Genomic DNA, 17,354 nt, shown 5'->3' on the forward strand with positions numbered 1-17,354 from the left:
TCTCAGTAAAGGATGTACGCTTTCAAAGACGAAGCATTGATTAGCATCTTGTGCTTATTCCACTAAAGAAAGTGCTACTGTCGGAATTTAACATTTATCTCCCAGAACTGTGATAATCTAACACCTAATGAAGAAAATGCTCTAATTAATGAGAAAGAAACTTTCTGGTCTAAATAAGGCAAAAATAAACTTTCTGGTCTAAATAAGGCAAAAAGAAACTTTCTGCTCTAAATAAGGCAAAAAGAAAAGTCTCCGGCAACAATGAAATTCTCTAAAGTCTTAATTATGTCTTTGTGAACTATGCAAAGCATATTCAGCATCAGGATCGGATAAAAAATAAAATATGCTAAAGATCAACATAAAAGTAATTAAACCATGATGAATCAGTTACGTATAACCCGAATAAAATGAGTAGATTAAAAGAATGGGTGAAAATCATTTTCATCCCCCAACTTTGCTTTAAAAATCAAACTCCCCCCTCAACTTTGAACAATAATCATTTCCCTCCCTTTATCCTATGCAATGTCTATTTCATCCTTGTTATTTTCAATCCTACATTTATATTATATGTAATATTTTTTTTTTAACTTAGGTATTTATTAATTTATTTAAGTTCATTAACATATTAAGTGGAATTATACTTTTATGAATTTTCACGAAATCTAATGCTATTTTTTATAATTGTTATCTCAATTTATTTGTGTAACTAGAAATTTTATTACCAAAGTATAGTAGTAATATTTATAAATTATTTCTACATATGCATTAAATATATGTATGTACAAGCATATCTATGTATAATTAAATTTAACGTCTGTCTTATTCTCTATTGTCCATAAAAATAAACAAGTTTTGGTTGTAATTAATGGAATATTTCTTAAATTATAATTTAAAATTCATTTACAATATAAATAAATAATTTTTAAGAATCTGTTTCTATTTTTTTTTTTTGTATTAGTTGCATTAAAATATATTTATAAAACTATTATTACATGTTATTTTCAGTTGTATAAATAGATATTAGAGTTTTGATTGTTATTACTAAAATTTATTGTTTTTATTCTGCTAATTTATTTCATTATAAAATATTATTAACTTATATACTCAATTAATATTTCCCACTCTTTTTCACCCAGAAGATAATATTTATATTTTATAGGAAAATTGTTACATAGATTAAAAAAAAAGAATATTTTGATTTTAAAAAGTAAAAAAAGAAGAAGACAAAAGTTGATAATGCAAGAGTAAAATAGAAATTTTAAAAAGTCAATTAGAATAAAGGGGAGAGAATGACTATTATTTAAAGTTGAGAGGAAAATTTAATTTTTAAAGTAAAATTGGGGAGCGTAAATAATTTTCACCCTTAGAAGAATTCGTATAAACGATTCCAGTCACTTGCATCAATATGGAGTTAATTGATTAGGTGATTCATCAAGATGTCAATGCTTAGAGCTTGTTGACAAGACGTGAGTAAAGAATATACGAGATCTTTCATACTTAATAAGAAATCCATCTTAGTAATGAAGAAATTTTTCTTAAATACCCTTTGATATGCGACGCTATTCTAAATTAGTCGAGTCATAATTTTAATTATAGAATAACTATAAAAAAAAAAAAAAAAAAAGAGCTTGTTATGAATCTTGAATTACAGAGCTCAGATTTTAAATATCCAGCAGTTGACCAGCACTGACAAAACCATATAGTGGCACGTTGCTAGCGAGAAACACACCAACGTCTCAGGTTGTTAGGTAGCTACAAGCCCGATCTATTCCTCAGTAGAATAACACCAAATAATCTCAGGTGGCTAGCTATCACCACCGACCAAACCAACCAAACCTCGTCATCATCGTCATCACCACCCCAATGAACTCCCCCACCACCTCATTTTTCAATTTTTTCTCCACAACCTAACACCAACAAGCTTTCTTGATTCTTGATTTTTCCACCATGGAAAAAACTAGTGAAGACCCAAACAAGTCTATACTTGCTGACCCCACCAACACCACTACCCAACCCCTTCTTGATCCCATAACACCTCATCATCATTACTACCCTGGCCAATCTTCTTTAGACCCTGAAGACCAAACTCAGTACCTTCAGATCTCTTATAACTTTGGTTCAAGACCCTTTAAAGACCTTCCTTTTGTTATCCTTTTTACTCTTCTTGTTCTTTGTACTTTTGGTTTTGGTATCTTTGCTTCTGTTCATAGAAATCCACATCACTCCCATGTTTCCTCTTTTACCTACAATTTCACTTCATCTTCTTGTAATCTTGAAAAATCCAACCTTTTGAGTTCTAGTGACTTTTTTTCACTTTACTCATCGGATTCTAGTTTCTTGAAAAGTTTAATTTGGACCCTTGTAGTTACTTTAATTCTCAGTATACCCTTTGTGCTCTTTGTGCTTTTCTTGCTTAAGAGGTATACGAAGCAGATAGTTTATGCTTCACTTCCTTTTTTTGTAATTGTTCCTGTTTTCCTTGATATCTACTGGTTTGTTGCTTGTACTGTGAGCTCCAAATGTAGTGAAGATTTCCCTTTAGCCTATAGGATTTTAGTGCTTGCTTTTGTGTTGTTGTTAATTGGGCTTCTTGTTTGGATTTTTGTAGCGAATTGGCATAGGATTGAGTTGACTGTTAAGATTATTGGGGTTGCTTCTTATGCCCTTTCAAGGAATTTAGGGTTGTTTGGGGTGCTTCCAGCATTGACTTTAGGGCTGTTGGCATATTATGCTCCGATCGTTGTTTTCTTAGTGTTTGCTAGGTTTAATGGAGAGGTGGTACCTAAGGAAAAGAATGGGGAGTACTATTGTGTATGGAAACAGGATAGGTGGGTTCCTGCTTATTATACTTTTGCTATTTTAACAATGCTTTGGTCTGCAACATCAATGATTGAGGCACAGGTTTATGTGATAAGTGGAACAATTGCTCAATGGTACTTCAACAAGGATGAATCAGGTCCCAAAAGGTCTATGAGAAGTGCTTTGAGGTCAGTTCATACTCTTTAACTTTGATTGTGTAGTGCCTATGGATATGAGCTTATTCTTTTGCAGTTAATTATCTATGCAAATGATAGCAGAAAAGTAAAAGTTGTAGAGAGCACCTTGTTGTCCTCCTTCATGCATGCAATGGCTGTGATATTTGTAGTATGCCTGGAATTTATTTCTTGCAGTTTTACTCCCTTAGGCATAGGAATAAAGCCTCAATAACTAATGCCAGTAATCAGTTGTGTTGCATTGACTAGATGGTCCTAGACTAATTGGAACTCAGACCATTTGACTTGTTCATGCTTTCAATCTTTACTCAGTTATCAGTATGATTGAAAGAAGAATATAGGAAAAACATATCTCCTAGGGCTTTGGTTCAGCAGCAAAATTAGCACCACGTTGGATGTGTGGTAGGTGCACGTCACTAGTTCAAATTTTGCTGGCGAACCAAGCCTGGTATATAAGCGGCAAAGGGTCTACCAGGCAGATTTCTTGATTATCAAAGAAGAAGAAAGAACCTAGAACTATTCTTCCCAAGTGTAACCAAATCTAATTTGAAATCTCACGGTTTAACTGTGTTATGATTATGCATTATTTTTTCTGGAGTCAAACCATGTGAAAGGAGAGTTAAGAGAGAGGGAGGAAGATGCATACACCAGGCACCAGGGATTGACATTGAACCCCTACTTGTTTTACCCTAGTTATAGATGAGTTAATCCACACAATACCGGATGAGGTTCAAAGAAGGGTGTCAAACAAAATACTGAACAATGGAGAAGCACTCTAGAGAGTATGGATTTTCTTTTTGATTGTTCTCTAGATAGTAAGGATTTTTGGATAAGTAGAAGTAAAACTGAATGTATGCACTGCAAATTTAGTTAGCATAAGAAGAGTGAAGTTAAGGTGGATTAGACAGAATTGCGGTGCCTAAATGTAATCAATTACTTGCAAGGGTGGCTCATTTCGTTGAGCATGAGGCTTTCATAATGGAGGTCTCAGGTTCGAAACCCCCTGCTTACGAAAGTAGGGGATCTGCCTTCTGGGTCGAGCTTGTCGCACATGGCTTGCCTAGTGCGGGTTATCTCTCCTGTGTGGTTTGCGGGCTATTGCACAGGAGCGGGGTTTACCCTGTGCGCACCCAAAGGATAGCGGTTGCGGGTTCGCTTGTCATAAAAAAATGTAATCAATTTGAATATCTAGGTTCAGTGTTCCAGGAAAATGTAATGATAGACGAAGATGTAAAATCGAGTGGTGTAGAAGTAGTACCAAGGTTACGTGATAGAAGGATGCCTGCTAAAATGAAAGTTAAGCTATAAGACAATTAATGTTGTACGAGAGTGAATGTTGGGCTGCTAGAGTCTTAACACATCTACAAGGTGAGTGTCATGGAGGTGCGAATGCTAGGATAGATGTGTGGCCATACAAGATTAGTCAACGTCAAGAATGACCACATTCGCCGTGAGGTGCTAATAGCATACATTGAGGATAAAATGAGAGAAGGTCGCTTGAGATGGTTTAGTCATGTCTTGCTCGACCACCATATGCACCGGTCTTTAGGTGTGAAACCATGGTAAATGAAGGTGGTAAAAGAGGGGGGGAGGGGGATTAGGCCACAATTTACGTGGAAGGAAATGGTCTCGAAAGACTTAAATCCCATGGAATCTATGCAGAGTTTTCCAAAGGTAGGGCACAGCAGAAGGAAGCGATACCAATTAGTTGGGAGCAAGTCCTAGTCATGTATGTATGTTTACTTTAGTCGTATGCATGTTATGAGTCTTTTTGGCCCTATTAATGATTTTTATACCAGTAGAATGTATAGAGAACTTTAGTACTTGATATTTTTAGTTTTATTTTGTATAATGTTGGCTTGAGATTAATTTAAATGGAGAAACATGGTCAGTGAGGATTCATATATCCAACCTAACTTGTTTGGGGCTACGGATTTATCGTTGTTCTTGTTTCAGCTTCATGATTAATTGTCTGGAACTTTACCAATTCTTTCTAGTCTTCTCATTGGAATTTCTGTAAGCTAAAATCCTCTTAAAATATCAGATATTGTAATGCTTGATGTATTATTCTTTTGTGAAAATCTGCAGAAATGCGTTTGGTCCATCCTCAGGCACAGTATGTTTCTCTGGATTACTGATCGCTGTGGTTCGTATGGTTCGTTCCATGGTTGATAATGCAAGACAAGAAGGTTCTGGAATTGTGAACGTTATTCTGCGATGTTGTGTCAATTCCTTGCTGTCTGCGGTTGAGTTTGTGAACAAATTCACCATAAACTTTGCAGCTATAACTGGTGAAGCATATTGCACTTCTGCTAAGATGACATATGAACTTCTAAAGCGCAATCTTCTCTCCCCAGTTTTTGTGGAGACTGTCTCCACTCGCATACTGGCTGGAATAATCTTTGTTCTCTCAACAGTGTATGCAGTATTGGTGAGTTGTCTGGGTATTGATCAGTTTTCTTTTTTCAAAAGTTAATAATCGATTTGACAATCTATTGAGCATACTATTCCTAAATCTATTGCAAGTGCATGACTTTCTTCTGAAAGATTTGGAGTGAAGTAGTTGTAGATGACCATTAAGAATATCAAAATTTGGTCTCCTTGTTCCTCTCCTTCCATATCAGTGAAAACGAGAGCTAGCAATCTTATAAAGCTCTAACATAGTTGAACTAGCCACAAAAATCTCAAGAAGTGAAGAGACATATCTTTTGTCCTTTTTTTTTTCTTTTTTCTTTTCAGAATATACTTTTTCAGTTATATTTCTTTCTGAAGCTATATGGCTAAATACTTTCATTGTCTGCCTTAGAAACAGGGAAAGTTACACATTTGGCCGCGTGGCCAAAAATAATTACATTCGCTAGCCAGAAATGCAAAAATATACACGAGTTTGTATAAAAATGTATATTTATCCCTAAAAAAATACCTTCGATTATTTGCTTCCAGGTTTTTGTTGTGGTAAGAGCTGCTAGTCATCTTGGTGTCGAAGCATACTTTATTGCTGCTCTGGCATGGCTTCTGCTGATGGTGGTTCTTGGTTACTTCGTGCACGTTTTGGATAATGTTATCGACACAGTATATGTTTGCTATGCGATTGACAGAGACAGAGGAGAGGTATGTAAACAGGAGGTTCATGATGTTTATGTGCACCTTCCTATCAGTAGGAGTCATAGTTCCGCTGCTTACGGTGCCAGAAGTCCCCTTGTATAACCAAACCCTTTGGTTGACTTCAATGTGTTGTATTCTGTCTGTAATTCTTTTTCTCCTTTTCGGTTTGCCTTTGTAATTGCCGGATTTGCCTGTTAGGCAAGTTGTGCATTGAGGTAAATTTATTTTGTATAACAGTGTTTATCCAATAATGATGAAAATATCTGCTAACTGTGCCATTATTTCTTTTGTTAGGGAATTTAGTCTTAAGATCTCACAATACTGAATCAATTATTTTCTCTTTAGTTTTATTTGCCATACAGACAAGGACAGCTTGTGTCTGCTTATTTACATATGCTAGAAACAATTAGAACTTCTGGTGAACAATAGCAAATTAGCAACCCTACATTTGGTCCATGGGGTAAGGACACACTGCAGATTTGAGGTCCTCTTTATGATCTGTGAATTATGATGCTGAGAGTCTTGTTTCAGCATCCTATGTTGGAAAATATTTGGTGTAAATTTTTTTGTCAGGTAGTTGTTGTATGATCCCAAAGGAGAACGAAATAAGGAAGTCAAGTTTGCAGGGTAATCGCTGTCATGGCCAGATTGCTAAAACTACCTAGAAGAAAAAGCTAGAGGGGTGACAATGTAGATTGTGTATATCATGCAATCACACATGTGGTAGCAAGTTTTAGCTATTATAATGCAATTATACATGCAGTATCAATTGTGTCATCGTTTGATTGTTTCTTCATAGTGTGTCTACAAGGGACCCGATTAGGAAATAAGTTGTCATTTTACTCCGATAACCGAAAATTCTCTGAGGGTCAATGAATACATGTTGAAGCTCGGTGGAAAATGGGCTGTTCTGCAGCAAATGCATGGTTAAAAACTCGGTGGGTTGTTCTTCTACTCTTCAATGTTTAAATACCTGGCTTTTAGTCTGAAGCAGAGTTCGAACTCGTGGTATACGCCTAATTTGTTCTTCTACGTTTCTCTAGGATTTAGTTTGATCCGTGTTCCAACTCGTGGCGTGTGCCTAACTTGTTCTTCTACCTTTCTCTGTTAAAATATTAGGCTTTTAGTTCGATCAGGGTTCGAACTCGTGGCGCGCGCCTAACTTGTTCTTCTATCCTTCTCTGCTTAAATATTAGATTTCTAGTTCAATCAGTGGTGGTGTGCGCCTAACTTGTTCTTCTATCCTTCTCTCCTTAAATATTAGGCTTTAAATTTGAGGTAGGATCGAACTTATGGCATGCGCCTGACTTGAATGTCCTCTTTATGATCTGTGAATTGTGATGCTGACAGTTGTTTCAGCATCCTATGTTGGAAAATATTAAATATATTTGGCTACAAATTCTTGTCAGATAGTCGTTGTATGATCCCAAAGGATAGCGAAATTGGAAGTCAAGTTTGCAGAGCAATTGGCAACTGCCATCCCATCCAAAACGACAAAGAAGAAAAAGCCAGAGGGGTATTTGATTGAAAAAAAAAATGCCAGAGGGGTAGCACTGCAGATTGTTTATATCATGCAGTAATACATACATGTGGTATCAAGTTTTATGCTATACGGCGTCAAATTGTATCATCTTTCTATTATTCTATATGTTTCCTTGTCTGTACCCATTTATCGTGTGTCTACAAGGTGACGAAGTTATCCGCAAGGTGGCTCAGTTGGTTGAGCATGGGCTTCCATTACAGAGAATTAGGTTCGAAACCCCCAGCAGGGGATTTGCCTTTTGGGTTGAGCTCGTCGCACGGGACTCGCCTAGTGCAGGTTATCTCTCCTGTGTGATTTGCGGGTTATTGCACTGGAGTGAGGTTTACCCTGTGTGCGCCCGAAGGGTAGAGGTTGCGGGTTCCTTGTCATCAAAAGAAAAAAACAAGGGGACCAAGTTAGTAAATAGGTTCTGTCACTTTCTTTTGCATAGTTGAAAAGTCTCTGAGTGCAGCTAATGCATGGTTCGAAACTCAGGAATATAGGTCGTTCTACCTCTCCTGCTCTTAGCTAAATGCAGAGTTTGAACTCTGGCATGTGCCTAACTTGTTCTTCTTGTTTGCATTAATATTAGGTTAATGTAGAGTTTGAACTTGTGGCATGCGCCTGATTTGTTCTTCTACTCTTCTCTACTTAAATATTGGGATTTTTGAGTTCGATGCAGAATTTGAACTTGTGGGATGCGGTTAAATTGTTACTCTTCTCTACTTAAATACTAGGCTTTTAGTTTGTGGCAGGTTCGAACTTCGTTATGATCTGTGAATTGTAATGCTGACAGTTGTTTCACCATCCTACGGTGGAAAATTATATTTGCGATACAAATTGTGTTGGAGAGTAGTTGTATAAAGGATAATAGAAAGTCAAAGTTTGCAGTACAATAGCCATCACAGCTAAAGACCAATAAGAAGAAAAAGCCAGAGTACCAACAGTACAGATTGTTTATATCATGTGAAATGTGATCATATGTGGTATCAAGTTTTTCCAATAACCAAAAATTCAGCCACCATACAAAGAACGGCCTCTATCTACAGTAAGGGAAAATTATGCTCTACCACTTGAGCACATCCATTAGGAAGATCCATTAATAGTATATTTTTCATCCATATCCACAATCCTCATTGTCATTTTACAACCAAGAAATTTGAGTATCAAGTTTTGAGTAAAATTGTCTTGTCATACCAAAGCTAGTATTTTATTTAAAATACAGTTAGGTTTTAAGCGTCTATTATCCCGCGTATGAACAGACACGTTCAGAATCTGAACATTATGATTTTGGATATTAAGACAGAAACCTTTAGTGTTAGTTATATAACTCAATTTTAGATTTAATTTTCGGAAATAGGCCAAATATACCCCTGTACTATCAGGAAAGAGTCAAATATACCCATCGTTATACTTTGGGTCTAAATATACCTCTGTCGTTACATTATTGGTTCAAATATACCCTCTGTTAAAGTTGTTCAATGTGGACATCCAAGCTTACGTGACACTAATAATTCGATGAGATGGATGCCATGTGGCATGCCACCTCAACATCCCTAACCCATTTTACCCCTCCTCTCTTCCACCATTAAGTTTCCTTCCCTTCCACCGCCGTTACCGCCACCATGACCACCTCTTCAAATTCCAAGCAGCATCATTAAGCAGATTTCAGCAATGTTTATGAATGAGTTTAATATTTCTATTTAATATTTTTATACAAAAAAATAAACAGATTAAGAACATTACAAGGTAAAACAGAGTAAATGCCTTTGTTCTTCGACCAGTAAAACCTTTTTCTCATAATCAATATATCTGGGAGGGCATCCATTTTAAGGTACAAAAGATATGAACCATTTTGTAAAATATCTAAAGATTGAAAGGATGATAGCTGAGACCAGAAACAGAGAACTATCTATTGGAAGTATGCATTTTCTTGGGAAAAAAAATTCATAGGACATTCAAATTAAAGAGGAAGGAAATTTTGAATAAGCGGCTTCTAATGTGCCTCTGATCCCCTGTTGGAGGCGGATCTGCTAGAAATTTGAAGAGGTGGTCATGGTTGCGGTAATGGTGGCAATGGTGGTGGAGGGGAAGGAAATTTTAGTGGTGGAAGAGAGGAAGGGTAAAATGGGTTAGGGGTGTTGAGGTGGCATCCACCTCATCGAATGTTAGTGACACGTAGGATTGAATGTCCACATTGGACAACTTTAACGGAGGAGGGGTATACTTGAACCAATAGTATAACCACAGGGGTATATTTGGACCCAAAGTATAACGAGGGGTATATTTAGCTCTTTTCCGATAGTACAGGGGTATATTTGGCCCTTTTCCGTTTAGTTTTTGTATATATTTAGTGAATTTCTTAACACATGCATAATTTGTGCCAAAACTATTGGGTTGTGCCGAACCCATACGCCAAAGCCTACCTTCGTCCCGGGACATAATTACCTTGAGAATACAATAGAAAATGAAAAACACCAAGCAATGGAATACTTTTGATCAGGAGCGCTTTCGACTATAATAGGTAGTGCGGTGAAAAATTTGATTAATTAGGCCAGTGGATTTTGAATACTGATATCATAAAGCAATGGAGAATCTCAGGTTTATGCTGTATGGTGTCATGTTGTATCATCGTTTGATTATTCGATGTTTCCTTGTTTGTACTCAATTCATCGTATGTCTACAAGGGACCAAGTTAGGAAATAAGTTCTGTCATTTTTATTTTTTTTGGATAATTGAAAATCCTCTGAGGGACCGCGAATGAATGGTCCGAAATTCAGTGGATAACAGGTTCTTCTATCCTTCTACTCAAATACCAGGGTCTTAGTTCGATGCCAAGCTCGAACTTGTGGCATGAGCCTAACTTGTTTTTTTATCCTTCTTTACTTAAATATCAGGCTTTTAGTTCGAAGCAGGTTTAAACTCGTGACACGCACCTAACTTGAAGGCTCTCTTTATGATCTGTGAATTGTGATGCTGACAGTTGTTTCAGCATCCTCCATTGGAAAATATATTTGGGCTACATACTTTGTTGGAGAGTTGTTGTCTGATCCCAAAAGGATAATAGAAAGTCAAGTTTGCAGAGCAATTGCCATCACAGCCAAAACAACAAAGAAGAAAAAGCCAGAGGGCTACTGCAGATATTGTTTTTACCGTGTGATCATATTTGTGGTATCAAGTTTTTGCCAATTACCAAAAATTTAGCCACCAACAAAGAATGGCCTCCATCTACAGTAAGGGATAATTATGCTCTACCACTAGAACATCCATCGGGAAGATCCACAATAGTATATACTTCATCTATAACCACAATTCTCTGTATATTAGAACAGAAAGTTCCATTTGAAGAGGCTAGAGGTGTTAAACGTGTCTTGTCATACCAAAGCAGCTATTTTCTCTTTACATGTTCTAAAATACAGTGAGGTTGTAAGCGTCTATTATCGCACATAAGAAGAGGCTGATCTAAGATTTGAACTTTATGGGTTCTGGATTCTAGGCGAGCGGCCTCAAGTGTTAGTGACTAGTTTCTGAATTTAGTTTTAGTATACATAGTTCAATTTCTTGACACATGATCTGGATCAAAGTTATTGAGTTGTAACGAACCTATATTTTAAAGTCTACCTCCACCCTTGGATATAGTTACCTTGAGAATACAATAGAAAATGGAAGCACCAAGGAATATGGTGAAAAAAGAATGATCAGAGATGTCAGGTTTGGATCATGGGAATAGAAAAACTCCCGGTAAGGAACGCTTCCTCCTGCAAACGAAAATTTGATTAATTAGATCGGTAAGTTTCGAATAATGAATTCATAAAGCAATGGAAAACGGAAATATTTGGAAGAAGTATAGTCAAAGCACATGATCCAATTGTGGGCTGATAGGATTTTAGGTTCACAAAGAAACAGCAGAGGGCCAAGTTGATAATATGACATGTCTCCTCATCGACATCCAAATCTTTACTTGCTCTGATGGGCTCTCTTAGATTTTAGTGTTTGTAATTCTCTAATATTTCTCTGATTCTTTCTTTTCTTCCATATCTTGTTGGAACTCACGAAGTTGCTATTCATGTACCTGATACATACAGTGTCTTGCAGAATTATTTGATGACATAAACATTAAAATAATGAGATTATTTACTACATTCTTAGACAATCTTGTGGGTAAACTAAACCTTTGGGATTTGTATCTTTGAAATCAGGGTCTCATTTCAATATAAATCATTCTTATTGAAATGTGCACAATACCCGATTTGGAATTACCATTTATGCCAAGTAGCATAAATATTTGCAATTCTATCCATTTTGGAATAACTTCAGACGTTCAGTGTTTGAAGTTCAGCCACATGTGCCTGAAGTTTAGTCATTTTTACCTGAAGTATAGTCATTTTTGCCTGAAGTTCAGACATATGGGTGACCTTCAACCATTTTTGTTTGAACTCTAACTGTATATGGTTGAATTTAGTCATTTTTGTCTGAAGTTCATGCACATATAGCTGAAATTCAACTATTTTTTCCTGAACTTCAATCATATGTAATTTCAGATTTTTGTCTAAAGTTAGGGTTTATCAAGCCTAATTTCAGACATCATATGTCTGAAATTATTCTGAAATGATAGACGTTTAAAATTGTAGGAAAATAGATACATGTTAAATAGCGGTGTCCAAATAAAAATGTCGGTTAAAATTTTACAAGTTAAATGTGATGCATTTCTTGGACTGATAAGCAGATATAAGGTCCTAATGGAATTTTAAATTCTTAATTATTTTCTTTCCTCATGGTGTCTTTGGGATCTTCAAAGTTTTGTTTTTCTCTTACATGTAGAGACGGATAAGAGGGTGAGACCAATCTATTTTTCACCTTTGCTTTCACGCCAAGACTTTTTAGGAATCCAGAGAAAAAGAGAGACGAGATGTGCTTGTCTATCCTAAAAATGGACCACATTTTTTTGCAGCTAAAATGAAGGGTATTTCTCAGATTAAATAAAGCTCTATAGCCATGCCAAAAAAGTTGTCTTTCCAAGTTTCCATTCCCGGTTAATTCTACTTCAAAAACGAGATGTGGTGGTTAAAAAGAATTGTCCAAAAACCTGAAATGGTAGGAGATAACTTGTAACTGATAGAATAGTCAAAGTACGCGTAATTTGGTCCATGAAAAAATTATCCTTTCAATTATTACGTCTTAGCCTAAACTAATTGGGGTCGCGATTCTATTAATGTTTCGTATGTATTTTTCTTTTTTAAAATAAGACTCTCCATTGTTTCACAAATCCGGTAATGTGCACCCAAGGATGTAACTGGTGGTCAATAATGTGGGAAAGATCGTCAAGATCAGGGTTCAAATTTAAATAACCACAAAAATAATATTAGGTAATTTGTTCACAATTATATTTGGAAGACAAATTGTAACAGTGAAAGTGTAGGTACTCGATAAATTAATTGAGATACGCGAAAAATAATTGAGACCTTACCATTATTGAGAAAATATTCCACTGATGTGGCATTCAGTGTCCAATATTTCTTTGAGAATGATGATAACCACAAGCATTACTATAATTTTCCTTAATATGTCCTCAACCAACTGATAATTCTCCTAATCAATTATTGCTTAAAAGGAGGACCTACATACCCAGAACATTCTTAGAGAAAAAATACTACATACCCAGAACATTCTTAGAGAAAAAATACTAAGAGCCCGTTTGGATTGGCTTATAAGTGGTCAAATCAGTTTATAAGCTATTTTTTTTTTTTTTTTAGGTATTTCGCAAAGCAGCTTATAAGCTAAAAAAAGTGATTAGAATAAATCAAAAAAATAAGTTAGCCCAACTTTTTTTTTTTTTTTTACTTCTAAACAATTTTTTGATCAAACCAACTTATAAGCCATTTTTTTAAGCTAAGCTAAGCAGCCTCTAACCCATTTTACAATAGAACTTTATTGAGGGCCTGTGTTAGGCAACAGCTTCCAAGACCAAGCAGAAATCCCGATGGAGGCCAATTTGGTCATTCAATTACAAATTGCATAGATCTAATATAGATAAACTCGTAATATTACACATAATCTAATGGCATTTCAATAACCAAATCCTATTTAAAACCCCTCTACTCAACCATTTTTTCCCAATTCTATTTTCCACCCTCTTCACTTGCTTAGACAACAAGGAAACAATATCAAACTTTCTCTCTTTTACTTGCATCCTCCACCATGGCTATGGCTTTTAAGATGGTATTTATTCAAAGAAAACACCTCTTCTCCTTTTTACTTCAATTTGAATATCATTAACTTTAAATTTTGGATATGCATTTATTGTAACATAGTTACTGATGATTCATATAGTCGATTTTTTAACTTTTTTGAAACTGAGGTGTAGCTATTATAATTATTGACAATTGTTTTTGTGGTGAATAATTAACAGGCGACTACGGGCATGTGGGTGACTGATGAATGCAAGAATTCTTACATGGATATGAAATGGAAGAAAGTTCATAGGTACATAGTTTACAAGATTGATGAGAAATCAAGATTGGTCACAGTTGACAAAGTTGGTGGGGCTGGAGAAAACTATGAGGATTTGGCTAAAGCTCTCCCCAAAGATGATTGTCGATATGCCGTATTTGATTTCGATTTTGTTACAGTTGATAATTGCAGAAAGAGCAAGATCTTCTTCATTGCCTGGTTTGTAGTTCTCGTTCTTCCACTTGTTGATCAATATTCTCTTCGTATATAGCACTTTTTTATTCTTTTTGGAGGTGGCAAATGGACAGGTCGAATCAAATTCGGATGGACTAAAATGTATTAAATTAATAAACGGATCATGATGCAATTTGTCCAAAGTTTGATTAGGTCTGTTAAATAACATGCCACAATTCAACTAATCCTTCCAATTTTCGGTGCTGAGTAAATTAAAGTTCTAACTCATCAAATTTAAATTTTAAATTCCCACATATTATCATACTTATATTTGTTGAAAGCTATTGAGAATAGTATTAATGATAATGGTGGTGGATTAAATTAAACAGGTCACCAACAGAATCAAGAATCAGAGCAAAAATATTGTATGCAACATCAAAAGCTGGACTGAGGAGAGTGCTAGATGGAATTAGCTATGAACTTCAAGCAACTGATCCAACTGAGATGGGAATTGATTTGATCAAGGACAGAGCCAAATGAGATGTCCCATTTTTCTAATTAGCAAACAAATTAAAGCACTGTGTTTTTTGCCTTCTTTTTCAAACTTTGTTCCTAATATAATAATGACTCCACTTAGAGGGCAAAGATGCTTTTTTCTTTCTTCCTTAGTGGTACTATTGTGACCTTTTTGTAAGATCTACTAAGCAAGGTTGATCCAACCTTCTAATTTGTGATAACTATTATGTCCTTTTCTACTAATTTAACTACAAAGTGTTCTAGTGTTTCTACTAATTATGAGTTTTGAATAACTTTATCTCGTGTTAATACGTGTTAATACCTTTTTGTCACGATAAGGGTAAAGCTATCAAACTTTATTAAAAGTGTTCGTTTGCTTTTGCTCTTTCCTTATCACTAAAGAAAAAGATTTTCGCGGTAAAAATAAATGAAATTGCTGCCTTATTTCATCAGGTCAATGACTTAGGTACTTTTGTAGCAAATTAAAAGATAAATTTGAAGGTTCTTTTTTTCTGAACCAATCTTTTGGAGCAGTGTAGAATAATGTGGAATAGATGTTTACCAAACGGATCCAATGAGGAGACAATCAGATCTTCCTTTCATTCATCCTTGGCGGCAAGTGGCGCTTTTTGGGAATTACATTTGCCTTTGCATGTTAAGGGGTCGTTTAGTTTGTCGACGAAAATTATACTAAAATTATCGAGTAATATAGATTATGATACAAGGTTTAAATAATGACGACTTTTTTTTGATAAAAATACGTTTATGGCTTAAGCGCATGATCCAATTTGTCTAACCTGTCGTCATTCGGGTCAAACATGTGTGTGTAGCGCAGTAGGTCAAATCTGCCCAAGAGATAAATTCTCAAGTAGCTTCTTATTTAGTCTGATCATAATTTTATAGCCTTGTCTACTCATTTCATTATTTTTATTTGTTTAACAAGAAGTTTGACTACCTTATTTTATTACTTTAAGTGAAGATCCTCAAGTTAAATATGAGGATCAACTTATTGCAACACACACTTTTAGCATCAAAACTTTGACGGATCTACCTGATCTGAATCTAATTATAATGACATGTCTTACCGGGTAATTAATTAATATCTTGCTAAAATTGGCAATCCAAATTTTATTTTCTACAGTCTTTTGATAATAATTCGGGAAGGAAGATAGTAGCTATCCCGTAAAATTAAATAAGGTGTATGTAAGGTGGCTCACATACTATAATTATAAATAAATAATAATAATAATAATAATAATAATAACAATAATCATTTGAGAGATAAAACGATAAACATATGATGGGGAGTGGGTGGCTGCACTATTAAAAAGTTGAAATCAGTATGGATCCACTCCTGAATAGTGATGTCACTACACTCAGTTGACCTTGGTTAAATAATGTTGAAGAAAAGAGATTTATTTTGTGCTCTACAAAGTTATGATTATACGAGCAAAATACCTCTATTAATATTTCCCTTTGTTTCAATTCAAAACTTTTGCACACAATATGGTAATCCAATAGTTTTGCCTTGAGATACCTTGTAATCCTATTAACATGATTAATAAATCCTTAATGTGCTTCTTTTGGTTTACCCGAATCTGTTTTGCTAAGTTTTTAATCATGCCCTTTTATCCGGTTTCTCAGTTATTAGGTAGTAATTATTGAGTGCATGCATTTGTTTATGAAAAGGAATATCTTTACGTAATACAAGAATTGTAATTATTATAAGTAGCATCAGCAATGTCTGCGTGTAAATACTAAATATACCATATTCATATGATCATATTTCATGATATTGTACAAATTAGAAAATGATAGTTTTAAGATGACTGCTGAACTAACTCCATCAATTAAAAACTGGTACACTTCGAACATCATATGCAACCATCGACCTAGCCAATGATGCCTAGACAATGTGTCAGAACTAGTACTTATAACAAATATAGCTAATTTAAAAAATGACTAATTAGATTCCTAATCCCAAAAATTATGCGAGCAGGTGATAATTAGCTACCTTCAAAATTGTCCATTACGTTTCAAATTATTCTTGTCTCTTGAACACTTGATTGTCTTCCTTGGAATGATGCACATTTTTTGAGTCCGGAGCCTAAAGGGTATAAAAATACACGGTGTAAACTAAAAGGGCATCATTAAAAATTTATATACCAAAAGGGGTATATCGTGGGCTGATCCACATTATACCCCAAAAAACTTTTTCCACTGTCAGAAACATTCAACGAAAAATTAAAAAAAATAAAAATTGTATAACGTGGACTGATCCACGTTATACAATTTATATTTGTAACGTGACTGTCCACTCCACGACTCACTCATTCAGATGCCCTAAAATTTTTCATTCTTCTCCACCGCTTCCTCCATTAAAAAAACTTATAGTACTTGTACCTCTCCATCTCCTTCTCCTTTTTCTTCTCCTCCATTTATTTTCTTTTTAAACCCTACATTACAATCTAATTTTTGGAGCAACTTCTTCATCTTTATCTTTTATTACTATTTAAATTAAGGTATTTTTTCTAACTCATATAATATTGTATATTTATAGTAGATGTAGATCTGTTTGTCTTATATATCTTAAT

At 35.0% G+C, this 17,354-nt stretch overlaps 2 protein-coding genes across 2 annotated transcripts; both read left to right on the forward strand.

Moving 5' to 3' along the window:
* The first annotated feature begins 1,664 nt into the window (after positions 1-1,664).
* On the forward strand, positions 1,665-6,376 carry LOC132599311 (uncharacterized). Its single transcript, XM_060312620.1, has 4 exons — positions 1,665-1,748; positions 1,801-2,987; positions 5,082-5,424; positions 5,937-6,376. Exons 2-4 carry the CDS (start codon positions 1,948-1,950, stop codon positions 6,198-6,200), a joined length of 1,647 nt encoding a protein of 548 aa, XP_060168603.1. The 5' UTR covers positions 1,665-1,748; positions 1,801-1,947; the 3' UTR covers positions 6,201-6,376.
* Positions 6,377-13,678: 7,302 nt separating this feature from the next.
* On the forward strand, positions 13,679-14,981 carry LOC132599312 (actin-depolymerizing factor 5-like). The gene is made up of 3 exons (XM_060312621.1): positions 13,679-13,839; positions 14,030-14,289; positions 14,634-14,981. The coding sequence occupies exons 1-3, from the start codon at positions 13,819-13,821 to the stop codon at positions 14,782-14,784; spliced, it is 432 nt and encodes a 143-aa protein (XP_060168604.1). The 5' UTR covers positions 13,679-13,818; the 3' UTR covers positions 14,785-14,981.
* Positions 14,982-17,354: the final 2,373 nt, after the last annotated feature.

Source organism: Lycium barbarum, chromosome 6 (genome assembly GCF_019175385.1).
Source record: "Lycium barbarum isolate Lr01 chromosome 6, ASM1917538v2, whole genome shotgun sequence".
Taxonomy (NCBI): Eukaryota; Viridiplantae; Streptophyta; class Magnoliopsida; order Solanales; family Solanaceae; genus Lycium; species Lycium barbarum.